Source organism: Nematostella vectensis, chromosome 4 (assembly GCF_932526225.1).
Source record: "Nematostella vectensis chromosome 4, jaNemVect1.1, whole genome shotgun sequence".
Taxonomy (NCBI): Eukaryota; Metazoa; Cnidaria; class Anthozoa; order Actiniaria; family Edwardsiidae; genus Nematostella; species Nematostella vectensis.
In genome coordinates, this window is record NC_064037.1 from 13,824,825 (window position 1) to 13,848,513 (window position 23,689).

A 23,689-nucleotide genomic window follows, 5' to 3' on the forward strand; every position below is an offset into this window, starting at 1 on the left:
GACTGTGTAATAATAATTATCATAAGGAGGGAGGGGGGTGTTGTAAAACTAGAGTGAAAATGAACTCTCACCATCTCATAGACCTCAAAATACTTCTGTATGTCTCTAAGACGTGCATGAATTTTTTAAATCGTTGAATGTATTTTTTTCTGTCTCGTTCGGGCTGCATGTTTTTTCCCAGGCTTTTCATCATGCACGATTTTATTTTTCTTCCTCCCTCCCCCCCCCCCCCTTCCAATCACTTTTCTAATTGCCCGTCCCTAAATGTTTGAATACCATGGGACACGGTGAATGTATTGCGTTACATAAAGAATCGCGTGACTCTTACGCATAATTCCGAGATCCAGAAAGGACATCAGACTTCTTCACAAAATGCTCAGCTGGTTTAAAGGTGAGGAGAAACCCAAGCCGGACCCGAAGAAATTTCACAAACCAGACTTCTATCACGGATCGGACGGTCCTGAATTTAGGATAATCGAATCATTCGAAGGTTACGAAGTTAGGCAATACGCAAGATCACAATGGGTTTCCACCAAGGCAGACCCCGGTGAGATCATGTCTGCATTCTGGAGGCTTTACGGCTACATCAACGGCAAGAATGACCAGTCCAAGAAAATGTCCATGAATCTACCGGTACGAGTTCACATAACACTGAACGAAAACGACACGGATGGATCAAACGTCAAATCATGCATAATGAGTTTCTATATCTCTAGCGAGTTCCTTCCAGAAATTCCTAAGCCTAATGACCAAGCAGTGTTTATTGAAGAAGATAAGAGTAAAGTTGTATATGTGTGCCATTTTCCTGGATTTGCTAAGGAAAAGGATTGGAAAGATACCAGGAAAAGTCTGCGGCAGGCCCTGGATAAAGACTGTAAACGTTACGCAACATTTGAGTATTACTCCATGGGATACGACCCTCCGTATAAATTATGGGGCCGACGCAATGAAATGGTACTTGTCGCTAGCCCACAACCGGATCTAATGGACATCGTAGACGAAGACGAAAAAGTTAACGAAGTTTTTCAGTGATTTTTTCGTTTTTAAAGCAAATACCCCATAAGTACCGACTGCTGTTACTTTTTGTCATTGCGTTACGTCACGCGGTATTTGATTACTCAGTCGATTGCATGCACACATCCATTGTAGTTTATTTTGCTCGTTGCATAAAAAGGTCCAGCCACGTCGTGTTTTCATTCGCTTTCCCGTCGCCATTCCTCGCTGCAAGTTCGAAGAATCGACGGCAAAATGTTTAGCTGGTTTAAAGGAGAAGAAAAACCTAAAATAGACCCGACGGAATTCCACCAGCCAGAAAGCTACAAGGGGGGCGAGGGGCCTATGTTCAAAGTCATGAAGGATGAAAGCACCGAAGACTACGAAACACGCATTTACAAGCAAACTAACTGGGTTTCTAGCCGAATGGAGACCTCAAATTATGACGATGCGGGTAGCAAATTATTCTGGAAATTGTTTGGTTACATCGGAGGCAAGAACGAAAAGAAAACAAAGATTGCGATGACTACCCCGGTTCGCAGCAAAGTCGAAATTGGGGAAGACAACGATATAAAATCCATGACGATGTCTTTCTTCACCTCTCCTTCCCAGCTTCCAAATCCACCAGCAGCGGACGACGAGACTGTGTTCCACGAAGAAAACCCAGAAATGAAAGTCTATGCTACTAGCTTTGGGGGTTTCGCTAAAGCTAAAGACTGGAGAGAGAATTTTGAGAAGTTGAAGACGGCTCTGGAGCAGGACGGGAAGGGATTTGTTAAGGGCTACTACTATACTGCGGGTTACGATCCTCCCTTCAGGCTTTGGGGCAGAGTCAATGAGATAATGTTGGTTGCAGCCAGTGATGAATGACATTGCGAACTAAATGGGCTGCATAGGTAGCTAGCTGGGTGAATAAAAGAGTCAAAGCTTCCTTTAGCGTGATTACGTAATTGGACGGGGGGGGGGGGGGGGCAGTCTAGGTTTAGAATGGAGTCATCATTCTTCCTTGCAATCATTTCTTATTTTATATTTTGAGGAAAAAAATAATATGGGGAGGGAGAGTTAGGCCACACTTGATCCGCCTCAATAGTATGCAGTTAATTAATTTCAACATTTTCAAGTAAGAAAACCCTTTAAATCAGGAATAAACATGTTTCATCTGTGAAATTCATTGCAATATAATGTGATCCCTAATAAATTCCTCAATGGGGCTTTCTATGAATGGTATTTCCAATACTGGGGTAAAGATTATGTGGACTGTTGGTCATGTTTTACTAGTCTAGCCTGTCAGGCCCTTTTTTCGTTCCCTTTGAAGTATATAAGTACAGGGCTATGAAAAAGGGTAGTTTTATTTCCCCCCTCCAATTTAAGAAAAATAAATTGCCTGATACTTAGGCTATAAGTCAGCAAGGACCTTTGCAAAAAAAAAAAAAGGTACCAACACTTTTCAGTACTGTATACAACCCCTGGTCACACACTTCATTGACATTGCTCCCCTAGGATCAGGTGTTGAAAGATTTAAGCTATGAATCAAGCGAATCGCAATCACAAAAATGGGACACTAAACGTCAAAAAAGACAAACAACAGCATTAAATAACCAACAAAATTTATTTGGCTTTATCAATATTTTCTCCTTGAGGGACCAGCATCCAGTCCCTGCTCCTTGCGGCTGCTTATCAGAATGTTACTTGCGGGTGCAGACAGGATGATGTGATCTTCAGCCGACCTATGATACCCAACAGTAAACATGAGAACACAATTACAATTAGTCAAATGCGAGATTTTTATGGGAAAAATGCCCTGTTTTCACTTGACCATCAAAAAGAATCTTGGGACCCTGTTCTCCCCACCCCTTCACCCCAACCCAACGAAAAAATAAATAAAAAAACAACACAAAGATCATGCCATGAGTAATAGAGATAAATAGTAAATTTTCAGGGTTAAAAAAATAGCTGCCGGCTGTTTTCTGGTCTTTGCCGGCTCTTTTTTCTGTATCCCCTTATTTTTAGTATGCAGGATTTTTATTCCCATCAAAATCCACAAAGCCAGCAAAATCTAGCAGATTAAAAAAACATTTTTTTGAACCCTGAATTTTGCACACCAGATGATCTAAAAAAATTTTCTGGATAAAATGCACCATCCGCCCAAACAAAATATAATTGTTTTTGCCATCAATGAAAGATTGGAGAAGATTGAAATCACAAACTAGAGCAGGTACCTGGTGTGCGAGGCAGTAGCGTTGCTCGTTGTCCTAGTTCCCAGGTGGGTAGCTTTGAATTGAAGGGTGTTGCCCTGCAAATGGAACATCACAATGAGGGCAATGACAGCACCCTATACATGGTATAATGGTGACTACAGATACTAAAATCTTTAGTTCAGGATCAGCTCACTGCAAAAGGTGGCCAAGAAAGACATTTGTTAATTAATGGTCAGGTGACACAAGAAAGAGTAAGGTGAATAGTTTGAAAGGTTGCGCATTAAATGCATTAGTAGACAGAAGGCGACATCTACCACCACTATACAAACACTCATCACATAGGTAGGGTAAGAATATACTTGAATGTATGCCTTGTCTTATTTTATTCAGCTCTGGAAAGAACTTTTACAACAATATTCATTGGCTGTTTTGCTTATTGACACAATGTTTTACTTATCTACAAAGGGCATCTCAGCCCTATTATATCCTTATTTTCATCAGATTTATCAAAGGAACTGCAGGCGTTATATAGGGAGGAGTCACATTATAGTACTATGAGCAGAACCTTTCAGGTCTATCATTTTTGTCTAAACAAATACCTGTAGGCATTGGAGTTTATATTTTTGGCGAGAAAACCCAGAGTTTGTTATTTGATCACCATTTTGCCAAATAAAAAAAAAACTAAATGCCTACTGGTAGGCCAGCGGCGTAGCCAGGATTGTTAACAAGAGGGCCCCAAAGGGACTTTCAAGACATTTTCTTGTGTATTTTAGATGTCTCATACATTTACTGTATTTTGGGCTGCTAAAAGGGGGGGGCCCTAGGCCACCCCCTGGCTACGCCCCTGTAGGCTCCTTCACAGGTAAATTGGTATATCGAGCTGTATTGAGGTATACTACTAGACAACCTTTTCTTTGCTGAAGCGTCTGGGTACAAGGCAAAGTGTTTTTTTACAGTGAGTGGCTCAGGAACAAGTCATATGTAATGTTATGGTCTATCATGAATGTTATGTGAAAGCACTGGTGTTGAAGATGATTAGATGTGACCCGATGATGAATGGTTGCATTAGTGAAACATTGGATAAACTTACAATTTGGCTGTGATTTCCGAGGTGCAGTGAATCCTGCTCGGCCTAACCCGAAAGAGAGAACACACAGTAGCTACATGCATGACCCATGAATACAAGGCACACTTGACAATGGTGCTCACACATGATTATCATTAGTTGATGCTCAATAGGTTACCAATGACAAATCCTGTGCAGAGATAACTGTGCCTTATTTTCATCACTACTATTCATTTGAAATAAAAAGTAACCTCCTAGATATAAGTGAAAATTTTGATTAGCAAACATTACCCATAGTCAGAGCCATAGCAGGCCGCGTAAGATTGGGGAGGGGGTCACAATACCGAAACATTAAGAAAATAGTTGGGGGCACAGCCATGTCCCTACTGCTCATTTCCTAATAATCTTTGAAAATATTGGTGTGGAAACAGTAAGAAAAAATTGGCATGTGCCCCCAGTGCCCCACCCCCCGCTACGGCCCTGCATGGTGTATGTTAGTAAACACATTCATTATTAGTAGCAGTTGAAAGATGGGCTGATTAAAGCCACATTGTCACCAGTTTACTTCCAGTTGATTACGTAACAATCTCTGATGATTTTATTAGAAAACGGGATAATTATAAAAAAATTGCGAAAGTAGTGTCTGATGTACTATTTAAAACACGAGGTGTGTTTTCGCGGATTTCGCCCTCTGGATTTTATATCCGCGAAAACATGATCTTTGAATGCCTATCGAATGTTGATCAGTTGTGATGCAGAAAAAAACAACAATAGCTTTTGAATTGTCATTAAAAAGACCACTGGAATTCCGTTAAAAAAAGCAAGTAGAACAATAAACAAAACTAACGTTATTAGATCGCGGGCAAAGAGCACGCAGCTTTACATAAACTAACTTGCTAGTCGAGCACTAGTCGAGAACAAAAATGTCGCATATTTGGAAACTGAAATCTTTAAAAAACAAGGCCGACGGCACAAGATATCCACCGAGGCCTCTATGCAATAGTAACTGGACTTCATTCAATCCAATTACGAAACTCAGTCCAACTGGCTAAGCAAAATGACCCAAGGTTAGTACTGTACATATAAAGTTCTCGGTGTTTATACTGTTTCATTCAGGTCTCAGATCATTCTGACATTCTTTATTCTCAGGTTGAACATAATCATGCGCGTCGAAACTGGTCAAAGACAGCGTGACAAGGGCTTAGAAAAAAGAAGAAATAGGCGATTGTCTGAGATAAATGAAGCTGCCATCTGGCAAAGGGACTCTTGGACTACCAAACAGCTAAGTTACTTTTGAACACTGTTTGATTATGAAGTCCGTTGTAGTAGATTGTAAACAATGCTATTTACTCTGAATAAAGTAGTATACTGTTTGTGATCTTACGTATGTCGTTTATTTGCCAAATCTGCTGGATGCAACATTATATAAAGCTTCATAACGTCATGAGGGTTTTAGATAATCCTTCATGACGTCATGATAGCTTTATATAATGTTTCATGTTTATTAGTCTGTCATTGTTTTTCTATTGTACCCCAATATTTCCCTTGGGACGATTTCAATTCCCTCCCTGTGCTTTAGAATTGTTGGGTGTATTGCTAGGTATAAAGCATATTCACATGTCCCAAGAACGACATCTGATTGGTCAACATTCCTATTGAATATTGGTGAGTGTTTACAGGAAGTTTCTTTGAGGATGAGATTGATAATTTAGATGTCCTGTTAAATAGCGCAGATTCGAATAGATTCTTCGTCTCTTAATGGTTAAGGCTTCCCTCGGCCCTCCAGAAGTAAACTGGTGACAGTGCGGCGTTTTAGCACACTATTACTGAAAGGTGATCTAGAACACTTGTCTTCCACTTAGTTCAGTCTAATACTTGATCTGATACACTCTGCAGGGGAAGGTGAAACAAATAGAGCTGTATTACTAATTGTTTAGACAAGCAGCTATGAATAAACTTCTAATTTTGAAACTGTGGTAACAAATTTATTGTTATTAACCTGAGTATAGAAACTAAGCTAAAACAAACAATTTTGCAGGAAATCTAACAATTACATCAGTTTGTCCAAAACAGACAGACAACCCTCAAGAAGGCACAGGAAACAATTAAAATGCCAGATAGAATAGAAAAATATTTAGCAAAATCTAACAAAGCTGCTAAAACCCCCAAGAAGATTAGTGAGATTTCATTTAAACATTATTTAATGTTTAGAAAAATTTATATAGAAATCTGGCAGATTTCTGACACTGGACAAAAGACCCCTCTCTTACATCCAAAGAGGGCCTGCAAAAACCTTTTGGTATGCTAGAATTCTGCACAGACGCTAGATGATAAATTTTCCAAAAGTTTCATTCCATGAATATTCTTCATAAATTTGCAGAATACTTGTAACCTCAATAACTCAAACCTCAAGAAAAATAAAATCCCATCAGCAGGAGTTAGAGTTGTTGATAGTTCAAGTTATTGTAATTGTTGACCTTTAACCATTTTTCTTTTTTCTCTCAGATATTATTTTATCATATTAGAGTTATTGATGGTTCAAGTTCATGAATTTTTTTACCTTCATGCACTTTTCTTAAATCTCTCGCAGATATAATATTTTTGTTCAAAACTTTAAAGCAGAGGAGCTATGGAAATTTAATTGACACATCCCTTGAAAAACATATCAGTCTTTGTCTATGTGAGCTTGTTCCAACATGACTACTGGTCTTTCTCTATGCGAGCTTGTTCTAACATGACCACTGGTCTTTCTCTATGTGAGCTTGTTCCAAATGAATTTTGGTCTTTCTCTATGTAAGCTTGTTCCAACATGACTACTGGTCTTTCTCTATGTAAGCTTGTTCCAAATGAATTGTGGTCTTTCTCTATGGAGCTTGTTTAAACATGACTACTGCTGTTTCATTTTGTGAGCTTGTTCCAATGTGACTTTTGGTCTTTCTCTATGTGAGATTGTTTAAGCGTGACTACTTGTCTTTCTCCTGAGGTACTATCTCCTCCCTAGCCGCTTCACTAGTTGGTGTTGGTGATGTTTGGGTATCACTGTCAACCTCATCTCTCGGATATGCCTGAGGCGGTGCTATGTACACTGTAGGTAGAATGCACAGTACACTATCTGATTAGGCTATACTATGTACCCGTATACCGTACCTTTACACATAGAGTAAGAGATTATTTGGTTAATGTTTAAAAAAGAAGAAAAAGTCATGCCTGAGTTTCAAGCAGAGCCACCATGACTTTTTCTTTAGCAACATGCTAACTCAACAGACACACATAAACTGGAGAAAGTCTAATGCAACATTCTTTAAACATCATTTATTACCAAGCATTGATTAAAGCACATTAGACATCATTAGTCTTTTAAGCAGTCAAATCATTATGGAAGGTGGTTATTAGGAGGAGAGTAACAAATAGAATTTTTCTTTGCCAAACATTTGTACTTCTACTCCAAGAACAAAACCAAAGTGACAGCATAAAAATAATTGGTGAACACAACCTGAAAATGTGTGTGAGCAAACACCACTACCAGTAGTCACTACATTACTTCATATTACTTTACTATCATATTAGAGACAATGCAAGCCGGCATCAAAAGCAGAAATAGATAGCTACTAGAAGTTTAGTTGAAATATATATATCACAAGTTTGGTGTTTTGAGGACATGCAACTCACAATGTGCAGTCAAATGTTTTTGAAATTTGTACTTTAGAGAATGCAAATGGTATTTGGGGTTACATAGGGGTATACAAGGAATTGTGAAGGGTATATCTTTTGGAATCTATAAAATGGACTTTGTCAGCCCCTCTCCTCCCCCCTCCATATCATGTTATAGTTGAGACCCATCTCCTCTCCAGGATTTAATCAAGTCATCACCCCCTTTTGCAGGGTTAAGAAACCTTACCAGGTACGAATTGCCCCATCTGAGAAGCAGGCATCCCTCCAGGCTGCGGCATGCCCTGAGGTAGATAGACAAACTGCTGGGGCGGGGCCACCTGGCTGGGTGACTGAGCCCCCATGTGGCCTTGAGGCTGGTGTGGAACTCCTGGGTGCTGGGGGTTGGCCATCATCTGTGGGGGCATGGCCTGGTATTGGAAGAACTGGCCCTGCTGAGAGGGGCTAGCCTGGGCAGGGCTCTGATGTGGGGGAGTTGCTATAGAGGGAAGTAATGATGACCTTCAGTATTTGATTGGGTTTAAGCTCTGTATACAATCATACAAGTTTTCAAATGTTTAACGTTAAAGTAAATACAAGTGTTAAAAACACTTTTAATTGTTGCTGCATTGTGTAGAAATTATCAAGACTTGATATGGCATCCCCAAAGGAACCTGCTGCCTATAATTGTTTGTTTTATTGAACATTGGTGAAGGCATTTTGGTCATTTTTTTTAGCATATTCTGGTCACCACATATATGTAGTTTTAAACCTAAGTTTAGGGATTAGCTTTGACTTAAAGAATGACATACATACCATATATAGTCATCTGTTCTTGATAGCCCTGGTGCATAGAGTGGGCAATTGATGTTGTCATGCCAGCCTACAAATAAGCATTTGTTTAAACATGATTGAACCTAAAAATAACTAAACTAAATCAAAGGCTCTGTGAGCCAACTCGTGAATGCAAATGTATTTTCCTAGTTATTTTCTTGTGTGCAAAAAAGATGTACAGAATACTGAACAAAGCATGAACACATCCAAGATGCAAAGGAGTACATAACGATGTCCTTATACAGTTTTTTTCTTGTCAATGTCATAACCCACCAAGAACAGTATAATTAATGATTTTTATAGACAGTAAAAAAGTAACAAAAATTAATAAAAAAACAGCGCCCTCAGCGGGAATCGAACCAGGGACGATGCTGCGGTCATAGACAAGTGTTCGCACCGCTAGATTAATGTGACATTACTGAGTTGGCCTGTAACTATAATTAGTTTTATTACTATTGGTATCATAATGATCGAAAAGCTTTTTGCTAGCACGTCAAATTTCAGCATATTCTTCCTGGAAACAAAATAAAATAACCGCAATAATTGATCATGCTATCAATAAATTTTCCTAAATTAATTTGAGGAAATCTATATTCTTCTATTTTGTCGAACAGAGGCTTTTTTCTTATTACCCTGCGACCAGAGACCCAGCTAACTGAACATTTACCTTAAGTTTCTCTGACTTAAAAGTTGCAGTTTTACTAGTCGCTCTTTCAGCACAAATTCAAACAAACGACGCGAAAACCCTGAGACGCAAATCAGCTAGTACTAAAACATAGAGATTAAAAGCTTTGCTAGCATTTTACTTGTTTTGTTTGCCAAATAACAAATTGACTTGGACTGAACCGTAGAAGATCGATTGACATGGGTGACGAAGGCCCATGCGCAGGCTTAACCCACATGGAAGACTTTTCTGAAAATACTAGCTTATATATATTTTACGGCTATACTAACAAATGACTGTAGCAGTCACAGGTCGATGCCAAATAAAATAAAAGTCCTATTATAGTACTAGGCTTTAACCAGAAGATGAAACCGGAAGTTTATAGGATGACCTAAGGATTGCTGTGTTGCAAAAGCGCAGAAAGACCATAAAAAGTTTACGGATTAGTGATCCAATGATGGAGTGACGCCTGAGTCCCCACAATAACTAGTATATGCTTCGCATTCCTGAGTTAAAAACGGTCATTTTGCAGGACATGGCAGGGTTATTTTAAATTTGATGCAAGTACTAGAACTTGAACAACTAAAAGACCACTGAAGTTTTATTGGTAATTTTGCATGTTCAGTGTCTGTGTTTGTTCAATGATTATATGAGTATACACGTCTATAAGGGATGTTTAGTGTAAGTGTGTTTAAACACTAGGTTCTGCTATAAAATAGAAAGCACCTCCCACCCCCGGGCTAAAATTTGAAATCATAATCAGAACACTTCCATGCTAGCAATCACAAATTATAAGTCTCCTGTAAATAAAACTATATTTACACAGAAAACAAGACAAGACAGGTGTATTAAGAGATAATTTAGTAATTTGTTGTCCACACGTTTTCGGTGCAAATTTTTAAAAATTTGCACTGTCCATAATCTTACAAATCTGCATTAATTATTCTCATGCTGTGATGAAAATGGTCATATTTTAGAGCGCGCAAAGCTTGGAATAGCATTATTTTACTATAAATAGGAACAATTACTAACATAGTTGAATAGGACGGTGAACTGAGCAATCACATCACATGTTTGAGATTAAATATCGTATAACCTGGCATTACCAACATGCCATTCTGATTGGTGTACTAATTGATCTACGTTAATAATTACCCATTTTGACAGGTCAAAATTAACAATTTTAGGTGTACAAGTCTAGGAAATGATAATAAATTTGGTTTAGAATATAAAATTGGAAATTAGGGCTCAGAGCAATTGTTTGGATGTGTTCACTTATTGATGGCTGATTGATAACTTTTAATTTTTGAGCCCAGGGATGGGGGGAGCTTTCCCTTGTGTTTAATGTCTATACTTACTGATTGTGGCTGGATATATCTGTGCTGGCCCGACTGACTGACAGTCATATAAGGCCCTGATCCAGCCTACAAAAACACATTCAAAAAGTAGTCATTGTTCCCATTGAAAAGAAAATTCAACACTAGCTGGGCAGACCAAATATAAAAAAGGTTTTAGTTCACATGTTAAACTTATTTATGGGTAAGCCAAATGAAAAGGTCGAGCCGCACTTACAAAATGTACAGGGAGTGTTGGAACGTCAGAGTCCAATGATTGTGGTTGATTTTACTGTAGATGCATCACTGGGGTGGGTGGGGGTGGGGGTGGGGGGAGGAGACAAAAGGCATGTAGCCAAGGGAAGAAGGATTGCAACCATTTACTCATATGAGAAAGCTCTGAAACTGAAACTGTCCAATTGACTGCCTTGGACAAGGTTCCTCAATCTTAGTTTCCAGTTCATCTAGTGGGAATTGTTTCCCTACCTGCACCATCTGTGGCATGAAGGGCATGCCCTGAGGTATGTACTGCATGCCGGGTATGCTTCCTGGTTGGATGATAGGGTTACCAGCGGCAAGAGCTGCAGGGATGGCCACATGGCCATGTGGCGGTGGGTGTGAGGGATCGCCTGAACTAGGCTCATAAAATCGTGCTGATAGAAAAATATATACATCACATATAAGACTATATAGGTTTTGTCCCTGGTAAAACCTAGAACCAAAGGTTTTAGTTACTATTTTGGTTTTTTAATCATTTCAAAGACAACATTGTTATTAGAAGACAACTCCTTTAAATCTCAACTGGAGAGCCAAGTTGTAATACCAATTTCACTGATATGACCATCAATCTCATATTATGAATCAGGGTTATTCTTGACTAGGGCAACTATTCCATGCCAATGTATTTTTCTTCCTATTTGCTATTGACTTCTGGTATGGTAACTTGAACAAACAACTTTCAACATTGACAACACCTACATTTGCCAGGTGTAAAACCAGGTGAACGAGGAGCTTTGTACATCTGTGCTTGGGACGGCTGTACCATTGGATAGCCAGCGAAACCCATAGATCGGCTTGTTGTAGGTGAGTAGGGCATCAAAACAACGCCACTGGACCCCACAGCAGGGATATGAGGTGCGTACATAGGCTGCGGAGTGGATACTAGCGGAGGTGTTCTCTGAAAAACAAAACCAATAATTTCAAAATACGAACAGGGGAAACAAACTGAGCCTTATCATGTTACAGTACAGGTACCCAGGAATCAATTTTCTTTGCTTGCTGTTATATCTCACTCGAAAACCCAGGAGTGCTAATTAATAAATTCAAGTCGTTTTGCTAAAGTTCGCGAGGTGGTGAAAAAATATTGTATAGGTGAAAGTGCAAATAAGAGAAAGAGGGCCGTATTCATGATTTTACAGTACATGTGCTGATTTTTCTGCCTTAACAGAGAATGTATGAAACAGGCTGCCCTTATCCTGCGTCTTGAAGCAGTATTTGGCCAAATCTTATATTGCTCGACATTTTTTTGTAAGTCTGGAAATGTTGCAAACATGCCTCTGCATGTAAATCATTTACGCCTGATAAAAACACAAAACAATGTACTTTGGAAGGGTAAGTTAGCCCATACAATTAGAAGCTTACAAAATGACCAAAATAAGGCAAAAATTATCTTGTAATTAAGAGGGAAAGGAATTTATTTATTTAGAATGTTTGTCGTGGTTGTAGACTTTACCTGTACTTGGGGGGAAGGCTTGAACTCTTTTGCATTTGGATTCAGGACAAATTCTTTCGCATTTGGATTCAATTTGGACTTGATTGCAGGTCTAAGGGAAAATAACTCCAATCATTATCACAAGTAAAATTACATATTACAAACTTAAACCAAAACTTTTTTAACACTTACGATGCTTCTTGAGCTATAGCAGCACTTTTTTGCTCAGCTGCTTGGAAAACAAACAGATAAACTAGTCAAACATGAAAAAAATGTCATTACAATTAGTATATTGGAAGAAAAAGGCACAGGGTTTTGAAGCAGAAGTTTTTAATTTTCACTTATCTCATGCCCAAACACTTCAAAACAAATATACACAGTTTTCTGTAATATCTACCTAAATGAACCCTGATATGTGGCACTATGTACCTAATTATCCCACAAAATTTCCACATGAAAAAATATGGTGATAATTACAGTGTTTAAGAGTACATACCACACAAAACTACGGGAAGTTTGTTACATTTACTCAGTATAAGATATTACAAAACTGCAGACATGTACATGCAGATGTGCACACATCCCCCTCCGCACTTCCTTATTGAAGGACTGTCAAATACTATTATTCTTTTCCCATAAGATAATATTCCATAAGATACAGATGACAGCACCCCCTAAGCCAATCCGGAACTTTACTCACGTTTAGGAGAATCTGCCTGTTTAGCAGACTGTGTGACTAAATCCTGACTCTGTTCAACTTTCTGAGATTCTGTGAGTTCAGGACTTAGTGAGCCTTGTTCCTTTTTTTCTTCTCTTGGGATTCTTGGCTTCGTTTCCAACTGAAAGAATTCAAAATTACAAAGCCTTTTAACAAAAAATCATATCCAGTACTAATACATCTGCTATAACACACTCATTGGTTCGTTTGCAAGCCACTTTTCAATGTGAAAAAAAAAACACATTGGTAAAGAGCCTGTATTTCCCCCATTAAAATAAAAGATCACAGTCTTTTGCTCTGCATTTATCTTACATTTAACAACTTTCTTCTTGGCATGCAAAGAAACCAAAAGTATGGCCAACAGTAAGGTTGGGTTATTTCATAGTTTTGATCTGCATGGTACAGCAAAACAAATATAAAATAAAAGCTTAAGAAAAAAAATCTTTGAGCCAAAAATCACAAATTCCTTTGGGGAAACCCTTAGACACCTACCTTGAAGTTATCTTTAAATGTTAATAAATCTGTAAACATAAAAGAAACGCATTACGCATGTTATTGCAGCTCAACTTTCTAAGGAGGAGACAATATTTGCTTGTGAAATTTCCCTTAGGTGGATCCAGAATTTTAGAATGGAGCAATGTATATAACATTTTCAAGCGAGATATCTGAGAATATGTTGAGCTTTTGTCATTCTTGATCAGAATCTTATACGAACTCTATGCCAACAATATTCTTACACAACATTCTTACACATAAAAAGGGGGCTTCCATAGTTTTGTTTAAAGAAAAAAAAAAACAATCATGCTCCCACTCAATGCCGAGTCACACAAAACATCCATTTCCATTGGCTAATTCAAGCAGGTGACCAAGACATTTTCAATCAAATATTGTCAATAACATATCAGACTTTTTCATAAATTTTAAATTTCAAGTTACCTTGTATTTTCAATTATAAACAATAACATAGGAGAAGCTGATCCACATTCTTTAAGAACTCAAATGTGACCAGTAAGTGACAAAGTCTAAAGGCAGTCAGAAGACTTTGGTGTGCTTACCATTAAGAACCTCCCGGTTTCCTTTGTCTGTCTGCTTATGTTCTGGGATGGGCTTGACCAGACCTGGACCAGACGCTGCAATAGTAGACACCATTGGTATTACACGAGGATTAGGTGCTGCCTGTGGTGGAGAACCAGTGGTTTGTGAAGCAGGTTTCCCAGGCAACGAGCTCACTGATGTATTCTTGCTTGCAGGCATACTGTTAAGAGGGGTGGCCTGTGGAGGATTCGTGTCCAGTGTCATTTCTCCCTAAAGATTATACAGAATATTTAGTGATATTCCTAGTAAGGAAAGATCATTAGCTGATTTAAAGACATGACTTGCATGACAGCATTATTTGATTTGATTCTTTAAAAAAAATTGAACTTTGAGCAATATAATAATGTGTGTATTCTCACTTTTTTAAAAATCTTGACTACAAAACCTCACCTCTTTTTCCTCACTCTTTATTTCAGGTTTGAGCTGCTCATTGGTGCTTGATACTGCATCATCTACCATGCCTGGAATGCAATCAACACGTCAGAATGACATGACGGAAAAACCCTAAACATGCACACTTTGAAGAAATGGAGAAAGAAGATACAAGTTCTTACAATGCCCATCAGTTCCTTGTATTTCGGACTGATTTTTCCTTTTCAAAACACAAAAAACGTGAGGCTGAAATGCATATACCCAGAGTTTTGCTTTATAAGATATTTTTTCCTTGATCATTCTTGCGCTATGTATGAGCTCAGATTTCAATGTCACTTTACAAAAGTCGCACCAATTCATAAAAAGTCGCATTTGATATTTTGTTTGATATTACTCACTAAGTACTTATTTGATGTGAAATGAGCTTATTGGAAACTGTTTTTCCGTCATGTCTGTCAGACTACATAATGACAGCTTGATGTTATCTCTCAAGACACTACCAGCTTCAAAAAAATACAGTCATGGTCTCTTATTTGCAAAGGTTTGATATGTCATTAGAGAACTGGGGACATGGCTCTTGGCAAACAACTGCAAAACGCTCTGGGCAAATGGGGTTGGGATTCGACTCCCAAATAACAATGAGCTTGTGATTCTTTGTGAAAATGCTCAATTTGTAGCATTTAACCAGACAGCCTTGTCTCAATGCTTGAACCCCAGTCACCTCATGACATATCAATAATACAGGCTACTACAAGCTAAGATAAATATGGTAGTGTATCTCTTATTGTAAGTGTCTTTATACAGAGCCGTAGCAGGAACTGGGGAACTAGGGACATGAATATGGTAGTATATCTTATCGTAAGTGTCTACCATATTCATGTCCCTAGTGTCCTGGTTCCCGCTACGGCCCTGTATAAAGTGGGCCGTATACTAGGGATATGTGCTCCACCCCCAACATTTTCAGCAGCAGGAGCATTGCTTTGCCGCCAATATTTTCTTAATGTTTTTGTATCACGGAAAAAATAAATACTCCAAGGCCAGCTACAGCTGGTAGAGGATATGAGCAGGAAATTACGGTACATAGGTGTGAAAAGATGCCAAGACAATTTTTTGTATAACAAGTTGCAATGTCAAGCAATAAACCTGATAAAATATTCAAATACAGTAAACAGAAAAAAAGGGAAAGAAATAGAGAACAATGTACTAATGCAACATGTAAATGGGCAAAAATGAGTGTTTACGTACCTGATTTTGGTGGCTTCATTAGTTCGTCTTGTTTGGAAACAGATAGGGACGCCACTGTCTCCTCCGTCTTGGCTTCATCTTTTCTTATCATAACTGGAGTTTGCTTGTTCCTTCGAGCAGGTGGAACATATCTTTGCTGTCCAGATGAGGGGGTGCCAGTCCGTAGTACAGCAGAGTACAGTTCCTCCTCAGTTTTCCCACTGTCTATTTCAGCACGCTCATAGAATGAGCTATCCTGTAAAGATATTAGGAAAATGCAATAGAAACATTTATTTCAAGCTATGGCTCATTTAATTAAAACAAAAACATTAATTTAAACCGAAACAGAAAATGAAACAAACAAACAAAAAACACCAACTGCATAAAAAAAAAATCATACAATAGTACTTTACACAAATGGACTTACTAGGATTTCAAAAGTTTTACTGACAAAAAGTAATTTCTGGTCAATTATGATAAGGAAGTTGATAACAAATCATTTCTCCACATATCCCCCCATTAGGACAGTGTTGCTTTATTTAAAAACAACTTTTTCATCAGTGACAGAATCTCAAGCTTGTGGAGCTCACCTGTTCAATTTCGCGTGCTAGCCTTTCAGCCTTTCTTTCTTTTTCTTTAAACTCTTGATTAGAGGACTTTTCCAGAGCCGTGCTAAAAGAAAAAAAAAACATGACATTATTATTTTGTACTGTATAATACATACAAATTAGAACAAAGTAGCAATTAAAATTGTTTTGGTGACCACCTGTGCAGAGTCTTGGAGACAGGATGCATACAGTACGTTTTATGAGTCCAGCTAAAGATATTCTCAAAAACTCAAAACTGAAGATTTATAAAGGGGACAACAAGCTACCAAGCCTGTCAATGCCTTCAATAATTCCTAGCTATTAGTCTTTGTTGCATTTTTCAGAGTTATTCAGGGCACAATCTAAGTGGACCGAGCTGGTAAGCAAGTGATATGACAAAAAACCTTGCCCATGCACGTCGCCCATGTGCAAGTGATGGTAGCCACGATTTTGTACAATGAGGATCAGCTTTTTGCATCCTGGAAGGTTTCCCCTTTTTAAGACACTAATAGCAAGAGCCACCTTTTGGCTTTTTCTGGGTATTTTACTAAATCATCTTTACGATATTCATGAATGCTGAGGGGCAAAAGTTACAAGCTTCAATGACACTTAAAAAAAAGTTGGATTACAATTCAAAAAGTTGCATTTCACATTTTGCTTTTTAATTATTAGATAAGTACTTAACGAAATTATCTGTCTCATCTGATATGAATTGAGCTTATATGAAATATTTTTCCGTCATGTCTACACATTCATCATATTTTATGTTATGTTTTTGCCTCCCACCATAAGGTGCACCAAAGTTGAAATACTCACGTGTACGACAGCATTTCACTGTCATAAGTTGACTTGACTCCATATTTCTGCTCATTTATGGCCAGCATTTCATCAGCATCCAGTCCATTATGCTAGGAGATAGGAGCTAAATATGAATACTGGCAATGGTGGGGAACTTCAGGAATCTGCACCATTAAGGTTGATACTACCAAAACTCTCTTGAGTTGTGAAGCTGCCTAGCTAATACTAGGCACAGTTTCAATTATATATGAACAAGTGAGTTTTGTCGAGGGAACATAGACAGTCTAAAATCTTATTACAGTATGTAAAATGGCTGATTATTTCATGATTTGATAATTGATTGAAAATGTCCAACTTTAACCCTAAGTACACACTATCACAATGATCATATTTCTGAAAATATAAGGGTGCAAAAAAGCCCTATAGTAATCAAATTAAAATACAAGGAAAATAGCAACCCATTTGTATTTGACACCAGTAAATTAAAGCCAGAATCAAGTCCAATAGTTAAAATCAACAATACCAACCTCAATTTGGGCCTCAACTGCAGGACTAACAATAAACTCAGAGATCCGCTGGCCCATGTTCACTTCTCCAACTGCCATGACATTGTACAACTTCCACCAAACAACCCAACACACACACACACACACACACAAGTATCTAACTGTGACTCGGCGGTCCTTTGTCTTCACATGAAAACATTTACCACCAAGAATAAACCATGAATTTTTCTGCAAGAACACTTTCCTCCAAACTTGAGATAGTAACTGTTGTTTTGGGACACTATTTTTTTACCCAGGGATAGTACCACTGTAAGCTTTTAGTACATAGATGTTCAGAGATCAATGTAAGATAATGGATGGGGCTTTCTACTGGTGGTCAAAGCCATTTGAGTTGTGAATGGCTTGAAATGCAGGTACCAATGAGTATAACTGGTTGCCCCACAAAGCACTAGTAATCAAAATGGCAACTCAAATTGACACACATACCTGCTAAAATAGAGTTAGGGTTACAAAATACATTTGGGACTTTGGAACTATTTGGAACTATCACATTACAAAAATCTCTTTGTGATACACAAAGAGGTACAGTATTACCTCTTTAGAAACTCCCATTTGACATTATAATATATTACAGATGCATAAAAATATCAATTCTAATGAACACTAAATTCATCCTTTCAAGATCAGTTGTATTTTTTTAGTTTTTTTTTTTTTTAATTTAAGATTGTCCATGTTTTCCTTGTTTTTTTTTTTTCCTTTGCAATATCTGCCTCTTATGCAAGATCTCTTAAAATCTGTAACTAAAGAATAAGAGGCCTTACCAATTGATTATCTCCCAGAACAAAATGAACATCGCTTCCACCACCCGGGTCTTCCCATTTCTGCAGAGAAATTGTTATCAGTTATGCTATTGTTTCAAAGTGTTATCAGTAATGCTATTGCTTCAAAGTGTTATCAGTTATGCTATTGCTTCAAATTTCTATAAGAGTCCAATGGATATGTATGTATGAAAGCCCAGCAAGAGACACCACAAAGATTTATTTATGGAAGGGGGGGTTACCTTGAGTTCTCGTTCGTGCACCACTTGCCCATTCACCTTGTTGCTTATTGCCTGGTCAGTAAATGTGTCTGGAAAATTTGTTTGGACAGAAATGAGAGTTTGAATAAAACTACCAAGCAAAGACAAAAATCAAGAAGATGTCGCAATGTATGGAAGAAGACATTGAAAAAGCTTACAGCAACAAACAGCAGCTGCTATAGATTAGTGCATTAATCCTGACTTCAATAGTTCAATATTATTTACTGATATTTGTCTCTTCTTTTTACTTTGCATTAAGGCACTTGAATTTGCAAAGATGGCAACTTTTTATGCTCTATTTTCTTAATAAAGTCTTTGTTTTGGTTTTTAGATTGCACTTGTTTTGGTTTTTTGAACTACACTTAATGAGTAGCTCTCTAACCAAGCATCTGACTGACTGTTACTGGCCTACCTTTTTTCATAACTTGGTCACGGTCAATGTTAAGGGCATCAATTGATATGATGTTCCGAGCCGCAATTACAAAGGTGTCCATGGTGGCACTTTTGGATGGGACTTGGATATACTCCTAAATTAAACAAAATCAGCAATAATATATGAAAACCTGGTAGCTCGCAAGGTGTTTTATGCTGGTATAAAGAAAAAAACAAAAACACAAAATTAACAAAGAAACCATTGTTTAACTTAACAAAAGAAGTCTTAACCCATTGACCCCTGAACCGGCCTGTACTGGCCGTCAGAAAAACCTACTTATTCCCCTGAACCGGCCTGTACAGGCCGTCTTTCGGGCATGCACATGGTGATTTGGTGGAAGAAAGTTGAAACACATCAGACAGAGCATATTTCCATGTGATGATTATTAATTTCTGCTGTCAATATCCTCTTTGCTGTTGCCCTTGCTAAAACTCCCTAGCACTTTGAAGCTCACCTCAGGACTACCATGCTGAATCTTTTTTGTTACCAAATGAGCAACATCCAAGACTACCTCAACCTAAAAGCAACATGAGATTGCAATCAAATACATTGTTATAAAGAAATACATAGAGTTCAGTTTGTTGGGGTAGCTGCTAAAGCAAACAGAGTATCAATTTTTGTTTAAGAAGATCATGAAATAACTGGGGAGAGGATAAAAAGGGAGGAGAAGAAAGTCACTGATTTTACAATTTTGGGTTTACAGAAATACTACCAAGCTCTTATCAATTGATTGATTGATTAAAAAACTAAAAAAACTAAGACATTTGTTTTTGTAGCTACTGCACATGTGCAAGTAGCTACTATGTCATTACGTCAAAAAAAAGTAAGGAAAAAAGTAAGAGTGACCGCTTGGCTGCAGGGTTGGCTGGGAAAATTAGACTTCGGATATACTTTGGGTTATGGTCGTTACGAAGCGCCAGCTTCGAATCCCTTAAAAAGAAGAAAATGTGTAAATAAAAAAAAATTAGGGGTTTGATAAACAATCCTTACATATTTGCTTCTGTGGCAGCTTGGTTTAATAAACTCGAACATGGCTGTATTCCATTCACAGTACGGGTTATGATCGTTAAGCTTTACGTCAAGTTATTGATTTATAAAGCGTTTGCAATACATGCAGAAATACACAAACTTATGTAAACACACTCTCATCTCCAAGACTTATTTGAGTTTTTTCGTCTGTATCCGATTTTTTTTAACATGAACTCAAGTTGCAACAGTTGCATAGATTTACTAAGGTTCTCTGTAGGTTCAAACTTATTTATAATTTTATACAAAAACATGCCTACGCAAATTTATTGAATGATGATTTTGCACTTTTTTAGATTTTTATCCAAAATACATATTGTACAACAGTAATATGTGATCAATTGTAGTGTGTATTTTATCTTTGTGACAGAAAAAAGTAACAGAAAATTGACACGCTGGACAGGACTTTTGAACAGTTCAATACAAAAAGTAATAAAATTACTTATAGTGTCTTTATTTTCCATCTTGAGCTTTGTGGCAAAGTGGCTAAAAACACTTGATCTGGTGCTAGTAGGTGGCAAAAGAGCACAAGTTTAAATCCCTCCAACTATATCTTCTCTTTTTTTTCTTAATCTTTTTAAAATTCTTATCAGTCTTATATTGTTTATTAACACTTTTTATGTATGATAATACTTAAAAATATTCTAGAAATATATGGTAACATTATTACAGTTGTAAATACTTTTTGCAGTAGCTACATGAACGTTTTAAGGGCCTATTTTTGTTGTTTGCTGATCAGCATATCTCTATTGGCTCGTCCCAGTTCTTTAATTACATAATAGCCTTGCTATTTGTCACATACCTTGGGAGAGACAGTTCGCAAGATTCCATCATACACTGACCCATTGACAGCAGTTAGCTGGACATGGCAGCCCTTCAAATACACCAATCACATTAAAAAAATACCCAGGAATTATATACTACAATCATATAATAGTTACAAAGGGGGTATGCTAAGCTTTGGCTACATCATCAAAAAGATGTGGATAAGGCTATCAGCTACTTGCGAAAAAATCTTTCTAGGTTATAAATACTTGACAACATGCATGAATTCGTCATATCCAAGGGTCAAACCTGACCACAATCAAGGTACAGTGGCCTCAATCTCGACATCTACTGATTCGATCCTATAGTACAGGGGGGGGGGGGTCATGTGCTAAGTTTAAAACTTGTCTTATAAGCGTATTTAATCTATGTTAGTGTGGTCATTTCAGGGTTGAAACATCAAGTAAAACAAGCCAGGATTGTATCTTTTTGCATTCAAGAAATCTTGGAGTTCTCAGAATACTCTAATTTGCAGTCACAGGGCACCTGTGAGAAATCAGTTATTTTTGCTTTATTTGAAGTACTACCTGATGCTGTGTTATGTAGCAACTATAATCTTTCAATGTACAAAAGTACTGCTTTTCTATTTTAATTTGATCACTGAATGTCAAAGCATCAGATTATAACATTAATTGTCATTCAAGTGTAACTGCCTATATTGAGAATTTTTTTTACATTTTAAATTCCCCTCTAGTAAGAAAAAATAAACATTCACATCAAAATAAAGAACACAACTCAGTTTGCACATTGTCAGTTATATACTGAAACTGCACTCACAAGACAGTCAATAAGTCGATATGGTAGTGTTATATAACGACACACTATCAAATACACATACAACACGAACATTAATATTAGATTCAAGATATACGTTAATATAAGATTCAAGATATACAAAAAAAACTTACTATAAGTGACGTTACAGCATGAACGAAACAAGGGTTGTCGTACGAACTGGGGAAATCATGATCCTCATTCTAAAAGAAAATAGCAATAAATTAATAGGAAGTTTTCTTCATTCCTTCACACAAGAAATGCAAAAATGAAGATAGTCTTATTTATTCAAGCTACTTTTTAAGATTCTTCTCTTGTTTTACACTGTTAGCACAAAGGATTACAGCAAAATAGGAAAATCATTTTTATCTTCCAAGATGTTTATGTAGAGTAATCGAAATGCCGTAATTAAGGGTAAAGAAAGAAAAAAAAATTCTCTTACCATCGGCTGATTAAATGTCTGGTGATTTGGAGATCCTGTATTTCTTCGACCCCTAATAAAAAGAATCAATGGCATTAAAGCGGGAAGACAAGCGTTAAGTTTAGGGGTTAACTACCCATTACAAAGTAGAGCGAAATTCATCGAAATACATTCACGCCATGTGAGTAACAACTTGTGACGCGCTCGATGCTTCGACGAGATTTAATAGTGCGTCAATTTTCGGTGTGATTTTCTCACAAAGCAAACACACCATCGCTTAAACTACGACTAGTGAACTAAATAGGTCATGTATTCCTGGTTGAGGTCATGTAAGTTTGCATGAATTTTATGCAATGAGACCTAGTGTGAATCGTGAAATTCAACGAACACAAAAACACATGACACGCGGAACGACTTCCGACTTGACTAACAATTTCCACATCCATGGGTATAAACAATCACTTCCCTAACACAAGGACCGGCTAATTTTGCTCTTCTCGCGTTGTAGAGTAGTTATCGTTTAAGAACCATAGAGTTTACTACGGTTTGCCAGCATTTTCACATGTGTAATCTGAACGTTATAACCACAAGACAAACGCTAAAGGAAATCACCGGCCTGCCAAAGGACCGAGATCGATTCTGTTAACAATGGCTGTAAATAACGACAGAACTCAATGTAACTGGGTTAGATTGCCACTGAGGATGTGCAGATTGTTAAAAGCGTGTAGCATTTTCGATTGCTTACCGGTTTGGTCCTCCGCGGCTCTTGCCGCGTTTGCCAGACTGATTCATGCTCGAGAAAACTTCGGCTCAGAGCGAGTTGACATTCCATGCACTGGTCATAAAGGCCGCAACATCATCACCAGATACGGCGGATTTAGCACCCCAATCCGTGCTGTGGTCAAAGGAAACGAAGCCTACTTCCTTTAGACGAACATTTAAAGAGTAAGGGGTTTCTATTCGGACATTTAGGCGGCGACAGGCTCTACTTCCTTTCACTTCCTAAATCTGCGTAGCAAGATCCCGCGCTACCACAGACCAACACTGATGAAGGGAGAATCTATTTCCTCATCATCATTAAGACCACCTACGATGTGTATGGCTTTCATGAAAAATACTTCCAAGCGAGAGTATTCAAATGAGATCTTCAGTTTTGTTGTGTGCAAAGCTCCGCTACCAAAAAATCATATTCCTTTGTGAATTGGTTAGTCGCTGGAAAGATTGATAAATATTTCACGAGTTTCCATTACAAAAGTTAAGTCAGTCTGACGTAGGCAAAAATAGACTATAGGATTAAAGTTTCAAGATTAAGTAAAATTGCTTTAAAATAGCATAATGGTATTTTTTTTTCTTCATTATAAGACATGAGCGTCAAGTCTTAAAA

The 23,689-nt window shown here is 37.7% G+C and overlaps 2 protein-coding genes across 6 annotated transcripts; one reads left to right on the forward strand and one right to left on the reverse strand.

Annotated features, from left to right (window-relative positions):
- Positions 1 to 321: 321 nt before the first annotated feature.
- Positions 322 to 2,204, forward strand: LOC5510914. The gene is made up of 2 exons (XM_001631285.3): positions 322 to 1,028; positions 1,170 to 2,204. The coding sequence occupies exons 1-2, from the start codon at positions 373 to 375 to the stop codon at positions 1,861 to 1,863; spliced, it is 1,350 nt and encodes a 449-aa protein (XP_001631335.3). The 5' UTR covers positions 322 to 372; the 3' UTR covers positions 1,864 to 2,204.
- Positions 2,205 to 2,583: 379 nt separating this feature from the next.
- On the reverse strand, positions 2,584 to 23,487 carry LOC5510916 (ataxin-2-like protein). Of its 5 annotated transcripts, XM_032380129.2 has the most exons (25): positions 23,051 to 23,487; positions 22,327 to 22,378; positions 22,019 to 22,087; positions 21,088 to 21,159; positions 19,714 to 19,776; positions 19,239 to 19,353; positions 18,809 to 18,876; positions 18,570 to 18,629; positions 17,261 to 17,352; positions 16,448 to 16,529; positions 15,879 to 16,113; positions 14,652 to 14,722; positions 14,222 to 14,471; positions 13,659 to 13,687; positions 13,149 to 13,287; positions 12,641 to 12,680; positions 12,470 to 12,560; positions 11,716 to 11,914; positions 11,224 to 11,390; positions 10,762 to 10,827; positions 8,722 to 8,788; positions 8,156 to 8,404; positions 4,282 to 4,323; positions 3,213 to 3,286; positions 2,584 to 2,720 (listed from the first exon to the last, which is right to left on the reverse strand). In XM_032380129.2, the coding sequence occupies exons 1-24, from the start codon at positions 23,095 to 23,097 to the stop codon at positions 3,246 to 3,248; spliced, it is 2,406 nt and encodes an 801-aa protein (XP_032236020.2). In that variant the 5' UTR covers positions 23,098 to 23,487; the 3' UTR covers positions 2,584 to 2,720; positions 3,213 to 3,245. The 5 variants fall into 5 exon arrangements, with proteins under 5 accessions (XP_032236020.2, XP_032236021.2, XP_032236019.2 ...); XM_032380130.2 differs by lacking the exon at positions 4,282 to 4,323; XM_032380128.2 differs by lacking the exons at positions 2,584 to 2,720; positions 3,213 to 3,286; positions 4,282 to 4,323 and adding an exon at positions 6,221 to 7,342 and having other exon boundaries at positions 12,641 to 12,677.
- Between the last annotated feature and the right edge of the window lie 202 nt (positions 23,488 to 23,689).

Bases quoted from the DNA above. Each gene is read 5' to 3' on its own strand.
- LOC5510914 (XM_001631285.3), top strand. From the start codon at position 373: ATGCTCAGCTGGTTTAAAGGTGAGGAGAAACCCAAGCCGGACCCGAAG. The intron at 1,029-1,169 runs GTGATTTTTTCG...GCTCGTTGCATA, and splicing joins AAAGTTAACGAAGTTTTTCA to AAAAGGTCCAGCCACGTCGT.
- LOC5510916 (XM_032380127.2), bottom strand. From the start codon at position 23,097: ATGAATCAGTCTGGCAAACGCGGCAAGAGCCGCGGAGGACCAAACCG. The intron at 13,288-13,658 runs GTAGGTGTCTAA...GAATTCTTTCAG, and splicing joins CATTTAAAGATAACTTCAAG to TTGGAAACGAAGCCAAGAAT. The intron at 8,405-8,721 runs GTATGTATGTCA...TTCCCTCTATAG, and splicing joins AGAACAGATGACTATATATG to CAACTCCCCCACATCAGAGC.